General features: G+C 33.7%; 1 protein-coding gene across 1 annotated transcript; it reads left to right on the forward strand.

Moving 5' to 3' along the window:
• Positions 1–3,259: 3,259 nt before the first annotated feature.
• Positions 3,260–11,371, forward strand: LOC147522345 (uncharacterized). Its single transcript, XM_086567545.1, has 7 exons — positions 3,260–3,431; positions 3,559–3,858; positions 4,123–4,875; positions 5,091–5,149; positions 6,561–7,586; positions 10,749–10,906; positions 11,008–11,371. The coding sequence occupies exons 1-7, from the start codon at positions 3,260–3,262 to the stop codon at positions 11,369–11,371; spliced, it is 2,832 nt and encodes a 943-aa protein (XP_086423671.1).
• Positions 11,372–18,376: the final 7,005 nt, after the last annotated feature.

The raw sequence follows: 18,376 nt of genomic DNA on the forward strand, positions 1-18,376 counted from the left end.
TATGGACCGATATATTAAGTAATTGGAAGGTTTATATTGGAGATGGAAGCTAATTGTAGTCTTGAGGAAAAAGTTGCCTCGGCTAAAGCACTTCACAAATAGAACCAACAACCCGATACTACCTTATTTAAATATATCAATACCGGGATCTTTGCCTATTTACATGAAGTCCACCTATGTCTTGCTCCATTGAAAGTAGGTGGACTCGCCAGAGAAGAGAGTTGAGAAATTAACAAAAACAAGCTGTAAAAGAATGTGTGGGGGAGACAGACAGAGATGAATGTCTCAAGGGTCCCATGGCTCCTCAGACAGTGTTTCGACTTCGTGGTTAGTAGGAGCCCCGAGTAATCTTGAAAAAATTTGAGAACATATCTAATCAAGTAAAGTTTGGTCTAAATTAAAGCCATCCCATCGAACCGGCTTATACTGAAAGAGCACAAAATACACTTCCAAATTAATAATAAAATGTGAATGCCAACGACTTTGTTGGTTCAAGCTTTTCCATGTACAAAGTGGAGTTGTTCGTACAATGGGAAAGCAGAAATCCCACCAATTAACATGAAAGATCAAGCACTCCCACAAAACACATACCTTGGCAAGGTTGGCTCTCATCTTTTGATGTTCCCCGACTTACACTCTTGAGAAATGTCGAAGCCAACCCGGGTGTATGGCATCATTGGAAGAAACAAATAGAGCTATCTCGCATCTGAGGTAAAAAAAAATGTCCGACTATTGGACAAATCAAACAAGCAAGTGCATAAAAAGATAAAAAGAAAGCATCAAGGCGGGATATGGAGAGTCTCACGGTTTTGTACTCAAAGAATGTTCCCCGAGGCCTAGATCTCAACATACAAGGCCATAACCTCAATTTCACACAACAAGGCCCATAAGGTTTTAACCTTGATTCAAAATCATAGAGTACCCCAATGAATTTTTATGCACCAAAAGGACCTTAACAGAAAGTCTAAATCAATGTCCCTTTCATTTAAGGAAGCTTATATGCTCCAAAAAATTGATAATTTCTAATCTTGAAGACGAAGTGATAAATTTAAAGGAATGATGTCAACCGGACCACCCAAATTATATGGGATGTTGATGTAACGAGAACCCATGAGTTATCGAAGTTTTTGATTTCTAAGAGAAAACAATAATACACATAATACTCGGTGATCTCAAACATTCGTTCCTACAATAAATTATTGTGGTATGTGCAACCTAGAAATAGTCCAATACCGGATCTCATACGCCTATTTACGCCTCATCATCATCATCCCGAACGGAACATCACCTTATGACCCCATACCTCAATAAGACTTAAAAGGTAATCATGGTGATAAGTTAAACTAACATTTCAAAACGCAGAGTAGCAAATTACAGGTATTTGGTTATAGTAAATTGTCACATCTATTTAACCAAAACGCAGAGTGGTTGCGCATCATATCTGTCACAAGGTATTGTAGAATCTACAGACCAATTGGATCTTCACGCGACTAGATGAATAAAAACACGCAAGACCAACTACGACACTCCAGGGAAAGGTGGGTCAAAAGGAACAAATATCAACTGATGGATGCAGGACAAATCAACCTATGCCGCTATTCATACTAACACGTTTTCAGTATCTTAATGTTAAGATAATTAGTATGAACATCACACAATAGTTTGTTGGTAGGCAGAAGCAGAACAAAGCAGATCTTTCAGCATAGCAAGTCCAGTTATCTATGTTTTTTTATGCGAAAAAGTCCAAATATAGTTCATAGGAAATGTATAATGTGCATAAATTCAACACTTTTTTTCCGTTCTCAAATTCCACAATACATACATTAAGTTCAAGGATAACCTCCATTACCTTTGCATCATCAATATCTTGAAGCAAGGTTCGCTCACATGCCAAATTCACCCTTTGGGGTTCATCAAAATAGCTCCTTCTTTCCTATTTGATTAGAGCTAATTAGCTACGCATGTCCAAATAACAGAATAGTATTCAATTGAATCAATCAGTAACGACTATATGACATTGCATGTTTATATCAATTATTACAGGTTCCAAAACACACGTACAAACTTAACTTCTTATTTTTTAAAACTCTACGAATCCTAATAAAACAAAATTCCTAAAACCTAATAAACCAAAAACTCCACTTCTTATTTCTTAAAAGAATCAATCAGTAACGACTATATGACATTGCATGTTTATATCAATTATTACAGGTTCCAAAACACACGTACAAACTTAACTTCTTATTTTTTTAAAACTCTACGAATCCTAATAAAACAAAATTCCTAAAACCTAATAAACCAAAAACTCCACTTCTTATTTCTTAAAACTGTCCAAACCTAGCAAAATTGAAGTTAGATTTTGAATTCCTAAAACCTACTAAACCAAAAACTCAACTTCTTATATCAAACTCAACTTTCTAAAAACTCTCAATTGTATAGCTTCAATGGTATCAAAAGGAACACCAAAGTGTGCTTCAACCAGTGGTAGAGCATCAAAAAATAGAGCAAAACTTAGAGTAGCAAGAAGGACAAGAATAAAATCAAAGGAAAAAATAGGTATTGTTCAATCTTAATACCTATATTCACTCTGTGGGGAAAGGTATGCAGCAGTAAGGTATTTCAAGCACAAACATGCCTAGAATTTAACATGTTGTTGCCTTTTGAGTCTGCGAAAAACCTTGAAGTGCTGGATAAGCACACACACTGATAATAACAATAATAATCACAACTAATAATATATTATGAAAGTAAATGTCAGAAAGACAGTGCTTGCTATTTTTTCAGTATAAACTATTAGATTGTTTTATTTTATTTTTATTTAGTTTTCCGGTATGAAAGTTTTAAGTTTAAATCAACTGAATTGGAAATGGAATGATTTTATAATAATTATTATGCTATCTAAAGATACCAAATCTTTTGCGTTTTATGAGGTATATTCTGTTCTCTGTGGTTGTGGTTAAAAGGACCTACACCTCCACTCTTTCAAGTAGACTTTTCTCTGTGGTTGTGAAGTTGTCATGGTACCCAATACCTCATGATATCAGTTCATATACCCTCTCCTCTTTGTTGAGTTATGTTGTACACTAGCACAAATATTGCGGTAGAAAAACACTAATTGATTGATTTTGCAGGCACTTATCCAGTTTTAAGCAAAGTAGAATGTAAACTTAATCGATCTAATTGAATGAGTTATTTAGCGGAAAAAAGGAAAAGGCCTCTTGGTGTTGAGTGTATGCAAAATCAGGAAAGAAATGAATTAATGAAAACAATTTCCAAACAAAAAAGAGCTGACCTGAATAAGAGGAGGAAAAAATCCGTTGTTGCTGAGTTTAATGAGTCTGTATCATTAGACGAAGATTATTATTCACAAATGATGAGTAGTGAATCAGATGGTGATGAAGAAGACATATCAAATGAAACTGAACATAAAAGTAAGATTTTCCATATATTTTAATTTTGTATTATGATAAAAATTCCTAAAGAAATTTATATGTTTGTGTTCGTTTGGAGAGCCAAAGTCTATGTGTTCGTTTTGTGGAGCAATACTTTGGTATGAAGAAAGGGTTGGTAGAACAAAGCAGACCAAGAAACCAAAGTTTGGAATATGCTGCCTCCATGGAAAAGTTCAGCTTCCTCTTTTAGCTGATGCACCTCAATTCCTAAACCAGCTACTAGATTCTGAAGGTGGTTCAATGTCTACAAATTACAGAGAAAACATGAGTGCGTATAACTCGATGTTTGCTTTCACATCAACTGGGGGAGTGGTTGATAAAAAAATAAACAATGGTAAGGGACCATATGTTTTTAAGATCAGCGGACAAAATCACCACAAAATTGGTTCCTTGCTACCAATTCCAGGTACACCTCCTAAATTTGGGCAATTATACATATATGATACAGCCAATGAACTATAATACCCTCTTGAAAATATTTCAAAATATTAGATTCTTAGATATTAGGATATTAGATTTTTTTTTTATTGGCTAGGATATTACATTTTTTACGTAGATATGATTTTCTTCAATGAAAAATGGAGCAAATAATTAGCCATTTGAATTTTCGTAATTATTTTGTTTTTACATGTTCTTTACGAGTTAATTTGGTTTTTTCCCTTTGTGTCAGGCCAGACTCCTAAATTTAGGCAGTTATACATATATGATACAGGCAACGAAGTGCAAAACAGATTGAACTCTTTTAGTAAGAAGATTGAAAAGAAGAAACCGTTGGATCCAAACATTATAGTAGGACTCATTAGCATGTTAAATGAAAACAACAGAATAGCTGAGACTTACAGAATGGCGAGAGATCGTTTTGAAGAATCTGAAACCGCTGATGTTAGTATAAGACTCATTAGCAGAAGAGTAACTGATGGAAGGCTCTACAACTTACCAACTTCTAATGAGGTAGCTGCTCTCATTGTTGGTAATGGAGATGAATCTCAAGGTCACCGTGACATTATTGTTGACAAAAAAGGATACGGCTTAAAGAGAATTGATGAAACTTTTCCAAGTTTTATGTCAATGCAATACCCTCTCTTATTTCCTGACGGAGCAGATGGATATGTGCCTGAAACCAAGTACAGAAATGGTAGTAAAGTGGGTAAAAGACAACATGTTACCATGAGAGAGTACTATGCATTTAGAATGCAAATGAGAGGAAATGAAGGGCTAACAATATTCAAAAGTAAACGATTGAAGTTACAGTTTTGGGTAGATGCATACACTGCTGTTGAGGAGATGAGGCTTTCATGGGTTAGAAATAACCAACATACTATACGTGCAGAATTGTACCAAGGTTTGGTTGATGCTGTTGTTTCTGGGGACTCTAAACCTGCATCTGTTGGTAGGCGATTAGTTTTACCATCATCTTTTACAGGTAATTAAGTCTATTGAAATCCCTAAAACTCACTTACAAGTTTTAAAAATTAATTTATAATGATAAATGATTAGTTTTACCATCGTCTTTTACAGGTGGTCCAAGATATATGGTACAAAATTATCAGGATGCCATAGCCATTTCCAGATGGGCTGGAACTCCTGACATTTTCACCACATTTACTTGCAACCCCAAGTGGTCTGAAATTTAAATAGCATTGGACAAGGTTTCTAAGGGACTAAAACCTGAAGATGCCCCTGATATTGTTGCTCGGGTATTTGAAATAAAACTACACGAGTTAATGACTCGACGGTAAATGGCGTAAACATTTTGGTAAAGCTTGGGCAGGTCAGTCTTTATATTTAAATGTTTTCACGTAAGTTTTAAATGTCAATGACCCTACTTTTGAAAAGTTAAACAATAAATATGTCCTAACTCAAACACATTTAGTCAAGCTCCTGCACTATCCCGACTTAGCATAGAAAACAACATAAATAACCATGGACTTAGCATTCATGTAGCGCCACACACACACACACACCAACCAAACACAAAACAGTACAATGTTTTCTTTATTTCTTTTTTACTTTTTACCTGTTGCACATGTTCTTTGCAATGTTTGTTGCCATAATTTAGGAAATGTTATAGTGGATTTAGTTTGTATTTACCTGGTCACTTTAAATGGGAATGCCTTATTTTTACCAAAATCAAATTCCTTAGGATTATAGTGAACAAAGTGGAATCAAATAAGGAAAAAGAAAAAATCTTCAACCTGAACAAATGAACAACATTTGTTGAGTTCTTTTATATTCTCTGCTATAATTACCTTAGCACACTTTGCTAACCCATCAAACGTGACATATTTATCTCCGGAGATATTGAAAATTTGATTGCTTGCTTTCTCATTACCAAGAACTGAATAAAGGCAAAGCCAAATCCTCAGAACAATTAAATAAAAATAAAATAAGAAGTAGTTATAGCTGAAAATTTGAATTGTACATTATACTTGAGATAAAGATTTTAATCTTTTAACTTTAACATGGCCAAGTTATGTTATTTGAACCCCTCAATTCGGATTGAATTGACGAAGCGACTTTCAATCTTTTCCGAACAAGAAAATAATGTCCTCGAAAGCATGTCTTCTCGCCATAGATTGCATCTAAGCAGGACAACTGTGATTGTTAAGGGATATTTCCCTAACGTAAAGGCTCTTTAGTGTATCTATTGAAAGCTGAAATATGAGAGTTGTCCATTTTTCTTAGGACTTACTTTGTAGTATCATACTCAAAATAGATGCTATACTAAAATCCATACTTTCCTTAATCTTTCTGGAACAGTAAAATAATGTCCTGAAAGCATGTCTTCTGCCATAGATTGCATCTGAGCAGGACAACTGTGATTGTTAAGGGATATTTCCCTAACGTAAAGGCTCTTTAGTGTATCTATTGAAAAGTGAAATATGAGAGTTGTCCATTTTGCCTAGGACTTACTTTGCAAAGATCATCATACTCAAAATAGATGCTATACTAAAATCCATACTTTCTTATAGTTTCCAAAAAAAATGTTTTTTAGCATAATTTGGTAGTTAATGCCCTATTTGATTTAATGATCTTTTCTTATACGAAAAGCTTACCTTATATTCTTTTATTGTCTTTTCTTTGTTTTTGCAGCAATATACACAATAGAGTTTGAGAAAAAGAGGATTACCTCATGCTCATATATTGCTTTTCTTGGATAATGGTTCCAAGCCCAAAACTCCTGCTCAGATAAATAAGTTAATATCAGCCAAGCTTCCTGACCCAGAAGATAAAGTTGCATATGCAGCAGTTACACAGTTTATGATACACGGACCCTGCGGAGATAAAAATCCAAGCTCACCATGTATGTTGGAAAATAAATGTTCTAAACACTATCCGAAGGCTTTCAGCAGTGATACTACAATTGATCACAATGAATTCACCGTTTATATGAGAAGAAACAACGGTCGTAAAGTCACGGTTAAAATGTTTGATAAGACTGAGGAACTGGACAGTAGGTGGGTAATACCACATAATGTCAATTTGTGTGTTAAATTTCAAGCACACATAAATGTTGAGCATTGTAATAAGGCAAGGTCGATAAAGTATCTTTTCAAATATATTAACAAGGGCAAAGATAGAGCCACTGCTTTTATTGTTGAGAATGTCGCAACAGATGTAGACACGGGGAAGCAAATCATTCGAGATGTGGACGAAGTTGGACGTTTTCTTGATTGTCGTTATCTTTCTGCTTCTGAAGCATGTTGGAGATTATTGAACTTTGAAATTCAATACAGAGACCCAAGCGTAGAGAGGTTGCCATTTCATCTTGAAGGAGAACAAATTGTCTACTACAGTGACAATGATTTACCAGAAGAAGTCATCAAACGCGAGAAAGTTTCAAAAAAAAATTTTACAGAATGGTTTAAAGTCAATGTCATGTATCCATCTACTAGAGAACTTACTTATATGGAATTTCCCACTAAATGGGTTTGGCAAGTCAATGACAGAGTGTGGACTCCTAGACGGGGAAAGGGTAAAAGAAAGATTGGCCGTGTTTATTATGCTCACCCTACATCAGGGGAGAGATTTTACTTACGGATGTTGCTTAATATTGTCAAAGGTCCTAGAAGTTTTGAAGAAATCAGAACAGTCAATGGAACTATTTATCCTACTTTCAAAGCAGCGTGTGAGGTAACTTATGAAATTTTGTTTTCGTTTATCATTATAATTGTTGAATCTTGGGAAGTTAAACAACATAACCATGTCAACACATAGTTATTTCTAGATGAATATAATTTAAATGTCATTTTTACCATGCTATATTGTTGAATTACTATTTACCAAAATATAATTTAACTGTTTACCACACACACAATCGGATTGCTCATTGTACTAATATAAGCTTTTACATCTTCTAAATACTCAAAAGGGAGACAACACAATTGCATCAGCTTTAAGTGGTTCGACTTGAAAGCCACATTACCAGAGATGAACCCCATAGCTGGGTATTAATTGAGGAGTCTAAGCCACTGCACATTATCAAATGAATATCCTAATACATAAACTTAGTATCTAGGCCTGAATTAATTAGAGTCTTCTGTCTTCACAATGAGAAATATATAAAAAGAATGTAAAGAAGAAAAAATAAAAGACTCACCAGAACATATGAAGGTTGCAACTTGGATGTAGTCAAATACCTCCTAAAGTAAGGAAAAGTGGAAGTGAAAGCCATTTCAGTCGATACTCTCCAGGTTGCCTCCATTCCTGTCTCATGTAAACCATGGTCTTACAGGCTATTCAAAAGTACTAGAGAGAATGTTTTGCACATTACATACATAAAGTTCTTATTTCAATATAGAGAGAACAACATTCATATATAATGCATAAATAATTGCATGAGAAGTAGCAGGATTCTAAATCAATCACCGCCAGCGTGCATCTTGGGATTCATGCACTCACAATGAACATGATATACGTAGAAGAAACCAAAGCAAGTATGGCCTGACGCATATGTGGAAGTAAGTTAGTAGTGTTCATCCATACCCCGGTTTGGAGCTGTTGATTGGCCCTGCTGACAAGATGAAGGCCTACCCCGGTCCCGTCTTTTGTAAGAAGATTTAGCAAGGTTTTTTGGATTATGTGTGTTTGCATTGGTGGGGGTGATGTCTGTGGGTTTCTAGAACTTACCCTACCTTTAACCCAAACCTCAGGCAGGTTAAGGTTGAACTGAGAAAGGCAGTCCATCCGCTCATTAGGTCATCACTCATCACTAAGTATCCTGTTGCTTCCTTTGGCGACAACACATTTCTTTTAGCGGTGGAGTCATGACAACAAAGTAAAATAAAGTAAAAGGAATAGATATGACAACAAAACATGGTAAATCATGTTTAGCTAAATTTAGTAACAGAAAACAGAATTTCTTGCAAGCAAAAAAAATTCAAGTAGAACGGGTCACAAATGTAAGTCTATTTATAGGCGGAAACTGACAAATGTGTGTATTAATAGGGAAAAAATGAAATAGTTTTTTATTACTTATTGCTTGATTAGCAATAACCCGAGCACATGATGTCTTCCCTAAGGAAATAGTGTTTGGTTACTTTATCGCTTGATTAGCGATAACCCGAGCACATGATGTCTTCCCTGTCCCTACAAGTCACATTTCCAAGCTTAAGCTACGTTAGACGCTAGATAACTAGAAGGAAAATTTTAAATATATATAGATTACTATTAAAACATGAAGTTTAAATTAAACTGGCAGCACTTTGCTAAGAGAGTAGGGTAACAATTACAAAACATTTGCTAAGAGACTTTCGTGCCAAGATTTCGTCTCAAGAGTGTGGATAGGTTGGTTGAGACGGTGGAAGCATTTTTGGAGGAGCATACTTAATCCGACAATAAAGAAAAGGGACTCTCCTAAAACTTTTACAAATAAACTTAGGAAAGCAAAAAAAATTCAAGTAGAACGGGTCACAAATGTAAGTCTATTTATAGGCGGAAACTGACAAATGTGTGTATTAATAGGGAAAAAATGAAATAGTTTTTCATTACTTATTGCTTGATTAGCAATAACCCGAGCACATGATGTCTTCCCTAAGGAAATAGTGTTTGGTTACTTTATCGCTTGATTAGCTTATAACCCGAAAGCACATGATGTCTTCCCCGTCCCTACAAGTCACATTTCCAAGCTTAAGCTACTTTAGATGCTAGATAACTAGAAGGAAAATTTTAAATATATATAGATTATGTTAAAACATGAAGTTTAAATTAAAACTGGCAAAGCACTTTGCTAAGAGAGTAGGGTAACAATTACAAAACATTTGCTAAGAGACTTTCGTGCCAAGATTTCGATCCCAAGAGTGTGGATAGGTTGGTTGAGACGGTGGAAGCATTTTTGGAGGAGCATACTTAATCCGACAATAAAAAAAAGGGACTCTCCTAAAACTTTTACAAATAAACTTAGGAAACACATACACACTTAGATTTGTTTTTCCTCGTTGTCTATTTTGAATAACTCCCCGGTTAATATATGCTGAATTTTAATTTTAAACTATACATATTTAATTGTTCAATTAAATTTACCCGCCAGCACTAGGTTTGCTTTCGATGATGACAAAGAGTGGGATGATGCACTAAAAGAAGCTAGCGGATGGTTATGTCCTAAAGCATTGCGAGCTGTTTGTGACGTTAATGTTGATGTGAGAGATATCATTTCCTGAAAAACTATGGGAGAAACATCACCAGGCATTAGGAGATGACATGTTATTTTAGTATAGAAGAATCAATGGAAATCAGACATTGATTTTATCAGAGGAGAAAATAAAGAACTACACTCTATGCGAGATTGAAATAATCATGCCTCGTAAGAGGTAAAACTTTAGCAAAGGTCAATGACTTCCCATTTCCAAATATGAAAGACCAGATGCCAACTGGTAATAGACTGATCGCAGGAGAACTTGACTATGATTGTCGTTCACTACGTGATGAATACGTTAGAATGCATGAAGTTCTTAATACCGAAAGCAAAGATGAAGTATTCCAGCTTAGTCACCCAAGCAAGATATTCACGTAATGGAGGTGTATTTTTGTTTACGGCAGTGGAGGAACCGTGAAAGACGATCTATACAAAACTATCATCTCAAAGCTAAGATCTTAAGGTAAAATTGTTCTTGCAGTTGCCTCTTCTCGAATAGCATCACTACTCCTACCAAAGGGCTTAACAAAGACATTCTAGGTTCAATATTGAAATTCCTACCAGTGAAGAGTCGACATGCAAAATCTCAAAACATGAAGAACTTGGCGGCTAATACAAAAAGCAGATCTTATTTTATGGGATGAAGCTCCAATGACTTATAGGCACGGATTCAAGTTGTCGATTTAACTTTAAAAGACATAATGGATGAAAATAACAAATATTTTATGGAAAACATTTTAATGAGTGGAGACTTCAGACATATTTTGCCAGTTATTCCAAGGGGTAAAAGAGGTGACATTGTTGACGCTTCAATAAACAGGTACCATTTTGAATATATCAAACAATCTTAATTTTATCAAATAATTCATTTAGTAACCTTGAACAATTATTAATTTTGCCATTTTAATTCTATTTGACAAGTCTAAAACTGGGAAAATGTAAAGTTTTTCATCTGACTCAAAACATGAGATTAAAAAGTGACAATGTTGATCCAGAAACAACTAGCTCTATAGAAGATTTCAGCAAATGGGTTTTAGATCTGGGAGACGGAAAGTTGCCAACAATTTCTATGGAGAACGATATCGAGCCAACATGGATACAAATTCCAGATGATCTTCTTATTCCTGAATCAGAAGACTCAATTAAAGATATTGTTTCAAATATTTATCCAAATTTTGCAAACAATCACGGTTCTGTAAAGTACCTCAAGGAAAGAAACATCTTGGCCCCCAAGAATGAAACAGTTGATGAAATCAACTCATACATTATTTCATCACTTCCGTGAGATTTTACTGAGTTACTTGAGTGCATAACACACTTTGTCCTATAGAAGGTTAGCATGTTAAAAAAAGTAGTTATATAAATAACTGTTTTTAACTTTTATTATCTTATTACTTTCGTTGTTTTACTGGGAAAGTCTCATCTAACAGACGCTTCTTTCCTACAAAATTTTTGAATACTTTTCAGTTTTCTCGGATTACCAAACCATAACATTGAGCTGAAAGTTGGTGTTCCTATAATGTTAATGCGAATTTGAATCGAGTAACGGGCTTTGCAATGGAACTAGGTTGATTGTGACAAGGATGGGATCCAAAGTTATTGAAGCAAAATTATAACGGGTAAGAAAAAATACATTGATCCAATAAATATTTGGAACTTTACAATCATATAAGCAAATTCATAATTACAGTACAAACATAGGTGAACTCGTTTATATTCCAAGAATTGTCCTATCTCCAACCGACACAAAGTGGCCATTTGTCTTCAAGAGGAAACAATTCCCCATCAAAGTGTGTTACGAATGACAAGAAACAAGAGTCAAGGACAAACTTTCAACCATGTTGGTGTTTATTTACCACGCACCAATTTTCACACATGGGGGTTATATGTTGCTGTTCGAGAATCCACATCTAGACAGGGGCTAAAATTTCTAATCAAAAGGGAAGATGACGAGCCAAAAGGATATACACAAAACATTGTGTATAAAGAAGTTTTTCAAGCAATCTAAGGAAGGTATCAGATTTCAAAAACAAAAATACTTTATGGTGTTTTTAACTTTTTAATAACTTATCCTTACTATGCTTTTGGTCTTCTTTAATGCATGAGAACCTTATAGGGGGATATTAGGTAGTTGATTTAGTCCAAGAAAGTTCATTACAACTTCTATGTTGCTTTAAGTGGTGTAGCCTTTTTACTTGGTTTTCTATATGAATTATGAAGTTAACTATTTTGGTGTTTATATTCTTTGTATTTCCATTTTTTGTTTTCCAGTGGTTTTTGGTCCTGTTGGAGACGATGATATATTTAATTATCAATGTTTCTTAACCTAAACAAGAAACACAAAAGGATTGTCTTAGTTGCTTAATGACTGTGTCTTAGGTGATTCCACATTAGATGTTGCGGTTGGAAGACTTGGAGGTGGTGGAGAAAAAATTAGGATTTGGAAGCTTGGTTGATTGCTAACCTCAGAGAAACAAGACAACTTAAAATAGAAAGAGATGCCAACATTTTAGGACTTAACATCCGAATAGAAACAAGGCATCTTAAAATAGAAAGAGATGCCAACATTTTAGGACTTGACATCCATCACTGCTGTTGAAATGTTCAAGATCAAATTATTGACGAGATGTGATTCATCCAAGAGAAAATGTAATTTACCGACAGAGCAAAAGGAAGAAACTTCGTTTAAAGGACATCACAGAGCATGATAGCACCAAGGCCATATTTATGAGCCCCAGCAAAAGAGCAAAGAAAGAGCTAGTTTTCTTTGAACCAATGTGTTTTAATTAGTACATGGAGCAAAGCAGCCTTTAGGAAGAAAAAGCTAGAGGCTGAGAGGAAGCAAGAGAGGTTGTTATGCTATTGGCTAAAACCTTACAACCGGCAGCAAGTATGAATACTGGCACAAATCACACCTGAATGTCCAACTTTATCGGACTTCGAAACAAAATTATAACTAATAGAATCTCTAACTAAATCTTACAAGAAGACTCTATTATTGTTAATGTTTTTTAGGACTCTTACTATTAATGTTTATCTGAATCTCTAACTAAATCTTACAATTTTAATAGGACTTTATTATCGCATAACCGGCAAGAAGTATGAATACTACACATCACACCGGATGTCCAACTTTATCGACTTCGGACACAAAAAATTATATTCAACAGAATCTCTAACTAAATCTTATCGCCAAAAAAGTGGAGATTATTTTGTTGATTGGCAACAAAATCTCTAACTAAATCTTACAATTTTAATAGGACTCTATTATGTTAATATTGTTTTTAGTAGGACTCTATTACTATTAATGTTTATCTGTTTTTCTACTCAATCGGGTTCAATAAATCAACTTAATACTAAACCTATATAAATCCATCAACGCATTATATAACATAAAGCACTAAAAAAAAAGGAGCCTACCTTACAAATTCAAAGGTAAATTCTGAACTATTCAAAAGTACCCTACAAGAATCCTCGCCGATTGAATGCTTGAATTTCAAATAGTAGCAAGATTTTACAAGTTTATTTAGCAACACTAAGTTCGTGATATCTTATAATGATTGTTTATATTTTTCCAAAATTTGATTGTCTAAGCAATTAGTTACATTCTAGAATCGTAAAAGTGGATGACGGTGGATTGATACGGTGAAAAATGCAAAGTCATCATGAATTAATTTCATAATTATTGATTTTGGTTCCTTTATTTTGTTTAGATATCGAGTTATGGAAGAGGCGAACGTTAGCTAAGAATATTGCAAAAGGTATGATAATGGGTTCTTTTGATCCTCAGAATCGATTTATGATTTAGTAGTCAAGAATTTATTTTCATGCAATTAATTGTATGAATATATATTACACGATTTTATTGACTACGATTACAATCACAACTCAATTAACTTTATATTATATATGAAACTCATGCTTCCATTCAACATAAGATTAGAAAACTATTAATGGGAAGCAACATAAGGCACATACACAAGTTATTTCAAAGACACCATATATTGTCAAATAGTGTTGATTAACAATAAGTTCATGCCTTTATGGTTTATCGATTGTTAGCTTTGAATATTAGGTTCATTTTTTCCACTTTGAAACGCCCGATTTGTTACACAAATGTGTCTCAAGAGCCAATATTGATTATGCATGTACAACGGTCAGCTCTGTACAAGCAAGTTTACTCTTTCGACATGATCATCTCAAATCTGCATATATGATTGTTTGTTGATGTACATGTAAAGATGCTTGCACAATAGTTCTAATTATTTCTAAGTTAATCACTCCAAGTATACAAGGGTAATGGATGTACATGTTAGTATATTCTTCTGCCGTAATGCAAGCATCCATTACTTAATCACTCCACCCGGTGAAAGAATTTTGTGTGTTTACTATGCTAGAAAACTTTGGTTGAAGTTAAACATTATTGAAGAATATTTATTGTTTTGTGTAGCACCTTTCAAGTAAGGTTCTACTGTCTATTTTCCACTGACATTTTTTATGTTGTTATTGTTTATTATATTAAAATATGTAGAATCGTTAAATATATCTGTCCACACAATGCACATAATGTTAATTGGTGTGTGTGTGTGTCATTGGTAGCTTTATATTTTTCACTAAGTTTGGTTTAAGTTTTTACACTTTATAAGACGACGGCCTAAGAATGGAAGCATCTGATGTATATTGGTCGTGTTCACGGTATGTAGCTGATAATATATATTTTTTTTTATATTTTTCATATTTGTTTCGGCTATGTTATATTTGTTTAATATGCTCAATTTTGGGTTTCACCACTTTGTTATTTGGCCGGGGTATATAAGAATATGAGTATATTATCTAATCGGATCTGTGATTATTTATTGGTGTAACGTGACTAAATAATGTGAATTTCCTTTATGCTATAGCCTTTTATGAAAGGACTAATGTAGAAGCACTTTTTATGCTATAGAGATTAGATGATATGGCGAGGAAGTGCAAGACTTTGGACGAGCTTAACCTTTACTCACCATCTTGTAAAATAATAACACGAGTAAGCAGAATGTGGATAGCAAGGTATAAAGAAAAAGTTTTTGGAATTGAGATGATATTGATTGATGAAAAGGTAAAAGTTATTTGATCTAATTTTACTATTAGAGTCAAGTCATGATATGTTTTCAATATATTATTGTTTGCAATTTATTGTCATTTTTTAACATAAACAGTTTACTATCTCTCTTAAATTTTATCCATAAATATTCAATTAATAGCATGTTTTTTCCCTTGTATTATCTAACATATTTGTATTAAAACCGTGTCATTCAGAAAATAAAATTCACGCTAAAATCGACAAGGAAATCCAAAACTCCTTGAAAAAAAAATAATTAAACAAGGAGAAATTTATTGTTTTGAAAATTTTGAGGTTAAAGGCAGCAAAATTTCAATATGAGCCGGTGGGGTTAACTTCACCATTTCCTTTAAAAAGATACACAGCTTGTAACCGTTTCAAAGGAAGATGGAAAAAATTCGCAGACAATACAAGTTTTCATTTGTTGATTTTGAAGAATTCATGCAAAAAAAAAGAAGACTACGTCAATGCATTCAACACAGGTTGGTATGTTACCATCGTGGTACTACAATTTCGAACTACTTAGTAAAGACAGGGTAACCATATCCGACCTAATTCAATTAGGCAGAAATAGATGCAACTGTGTTAGTCTTAAATAAAGATTCGGAAGAGATTTAAAAAAATAGTATTTTATGTTTTTATAATCGATACATAAATCATTTTATTTGTAGCATAAGTCATTTACTTGCAAAGCAAAATTTATAAAGCTTTTTGGAAATCGTTGGAATTACAAATCTTGCCAATTCTCATCATATCCAAACATGTGGAAAACGAGGGGATGAGCCATCTTGCAAGGATTGTAAAACTACTTACAATAAACCATCTCGAGAGGTAAACAAATTGAAATTTTAAAATAAAATTATGTTTATATGTTACTAATATGATAAGTTATGTTCTCTTTATACACTGGTACTATCTTAAACTTTGTGTGCAAGATGAAACAAATCAAACAAAGATTTGTTGTTTTGGAAATAAAGCGTAAGACATAGTTAAACCATTTGACAAAATTAAAAATGAGTTTAAAGGCGAAAGTATATATATACAATTTTTTATTGATACCAAGTAAATTTTTTTAGAAATTTATATTAATGCATTTTTATTTCTACAATCCGGGGCAATAGTTGGGATGAAATTAAAGAAGAATTAGAGAAAAACACTGGAAAGACATAACGTCTTCAAAGTTGTGATAAATGAGTACAAGATGCATGAAATCTATCCAACATTCGAGGTGTAAAACAATATCTTGGAAGAAAAATGGATAAGGAAAAACATAGAAGAAACTACACACAAATAAGACATTCAAATCATCGGCGTGTATTTATCTTTTAAACTAACTTCCCTTACAACCATTGGTCAAATATTTTCATATTTAAATTTGTACATGTCAAAATACAGGAAAATGGAGTAAATAAAAAGAAAAATAAAACAAGAATCCTACTGATGAGGTCTCTCCAAGCAAAAAAATCGGAAAACTCCTTAATCAAAGGTATTGTGTTCAAAATATTATTTAAACAATTTGATGTAACTTTTAAATTACAAAATAACTTACTTTGAAAAACTTTTTCATTCAATATCTGAGAACAATGATTTGGAATAGATGCCGACAATTTAGTTTGATGCAACATGATTCGTGAAATAATATGTTATTTGAATAACGCCAACAATTTAGTTGGAAGATATTAGATTGTTTTCAGTATGTATGACTTTTCTTCAATGAACAATGGAGAAAAATAAGTTGACATTTGAATTTTCTTAATAATTCTGTTTTTACATGTCCTTTAAGAGTTAATTTGGTTTTTCTTCATTATGTGAATGCTATTACGATTTCAAACTTATTTATGTAAATACTATTACGATTTCAGATATTTAATAGTTGGAATAAATGAAAAAACAATCAAAAAAGGATAAATCAAATCGGATAATGGAATGATAAAGAACAACAGAATTCATACTAGAAGCGTCTCCTTGACCACCACCACCATGATGACAATACTCTAACAATCGAAAAATAAAGAAAAGGGGTTAGTTAGAATTACCTTATCCATCAAGATTATTGCCTATGTTGCATCCTCCGCTTTCTAAGCTATTCTAGATTTCCTTTTAGAATTTCTCCATTTTCTTCTCGCTGATCCTAACTTGCATTCATGGCGAATTTAAAAAGAAGCCATCATACAAATTATTGACAGCCACCACAACATTTTCCTTGATTGCTTTTTAGCATTAACAGGTACCTGCCGCACAATGTCCACATTATTAGATACAAACACAAACACCACACACACACACATAGAACACAATTATGGTGGGATCCAATCATGTGGCCCTCATCCACCAATTGGAACATTACGAGCCGCGACCGCCTTTAGTCCAAAGATCTCCTACATGTCTTACGTATGGCATTGGCTGAATGAGATTGTAGTTGTTGTAGTAGCAAAACTTGGTGTTGGTTGAATAACATCTTAGACACCTCAAATTTTTTACAGAAGTCGCAGAGTAATAGTGATGTTATTGGTAGTGGTAGGTGTAGATGAACAAGTAGATGGTGATGGTGTAGAAGAAGATATTCCTCCCAAACTGCGCACCATGGAAAGACAACTTTCTCCATTTTGTAACATCCATCGGCACCTTATCGATACCTCATGACAGCATTGAGGATTGTACAATTAACGTTACACATACCTCAAAAAGTCTCGAATCATTATAAACACATGGGCAATGGGACATGATCCAAGCATGTTTAGATATATTTGGCACCATTGCTACAAATGCTCTTTTTGTAACTAATTGCTTCGTGATCACAATAGCTAAATCTAAATTCGGATGTTCAATCATGCCCGTAATCTAATATTTGTGCCGATACAACATGACAACCTAGGAACTGGCATAAGTCTAATCCCCAACTTAAGAAGTCGACACGATAATGCCCATTCTGAGTAAAGGCAAATTTTAGTGGCAAAAATGAAAAAAATAATTGCGGGGATGTGTGATTCGATGAGTGCTTTACCAAGCAATAAAGGAAAAATAGAGGGAAATAAATAGTACATATAATCAAATATATTAATATTATTTACAAATTTATTACTCCCAAGTCATAAACATATATGAAACACTTAAAAATAATTTTAACAACACATTAGTATTTTGTTATTTCCTGAACCTACCAAACCCAAAAATCGGGAAACAAAAATA

This window comes from Coptis chinensis, chromosome 1 (genome assembly GCF_015680905.1).
Source record: "Coptis chinensis isolate HL-2020 chromosome 1, ASM1568090v1, whole genome shotgun sequence".
Classification (NCBI taxonomy): domain Eukaryota; kingdom Viridiplantae; phylum Streptophyta; class Magnoliopsida; order Ranunculales; family Ranunculaceae; genus Coptis; species Coptis chinensis.

Coding starts and splice junctions, on each gene's coding strand:
- LOC147522345 (XM_086567545.1), top strand. CDS start 3,260: ATGAAAACAATTTCCAAACAAAAAAGAGCTGACCTGAATAAGAGGAGG. Junction 7,587..10,748: donor CTTTCAAAGCAGCGTGTGAG/GTAACTTATGAA, acceptor AATGACTTATAG/GCACGGATTCAAGTTGTCGA. Junction 10,907..11,007: donor GTTGACGCTTCAATAAACAG/GTACCATTTTGA, acceptor CTATTTGACAAG/TCTAAAACTGGGAAAATGTA.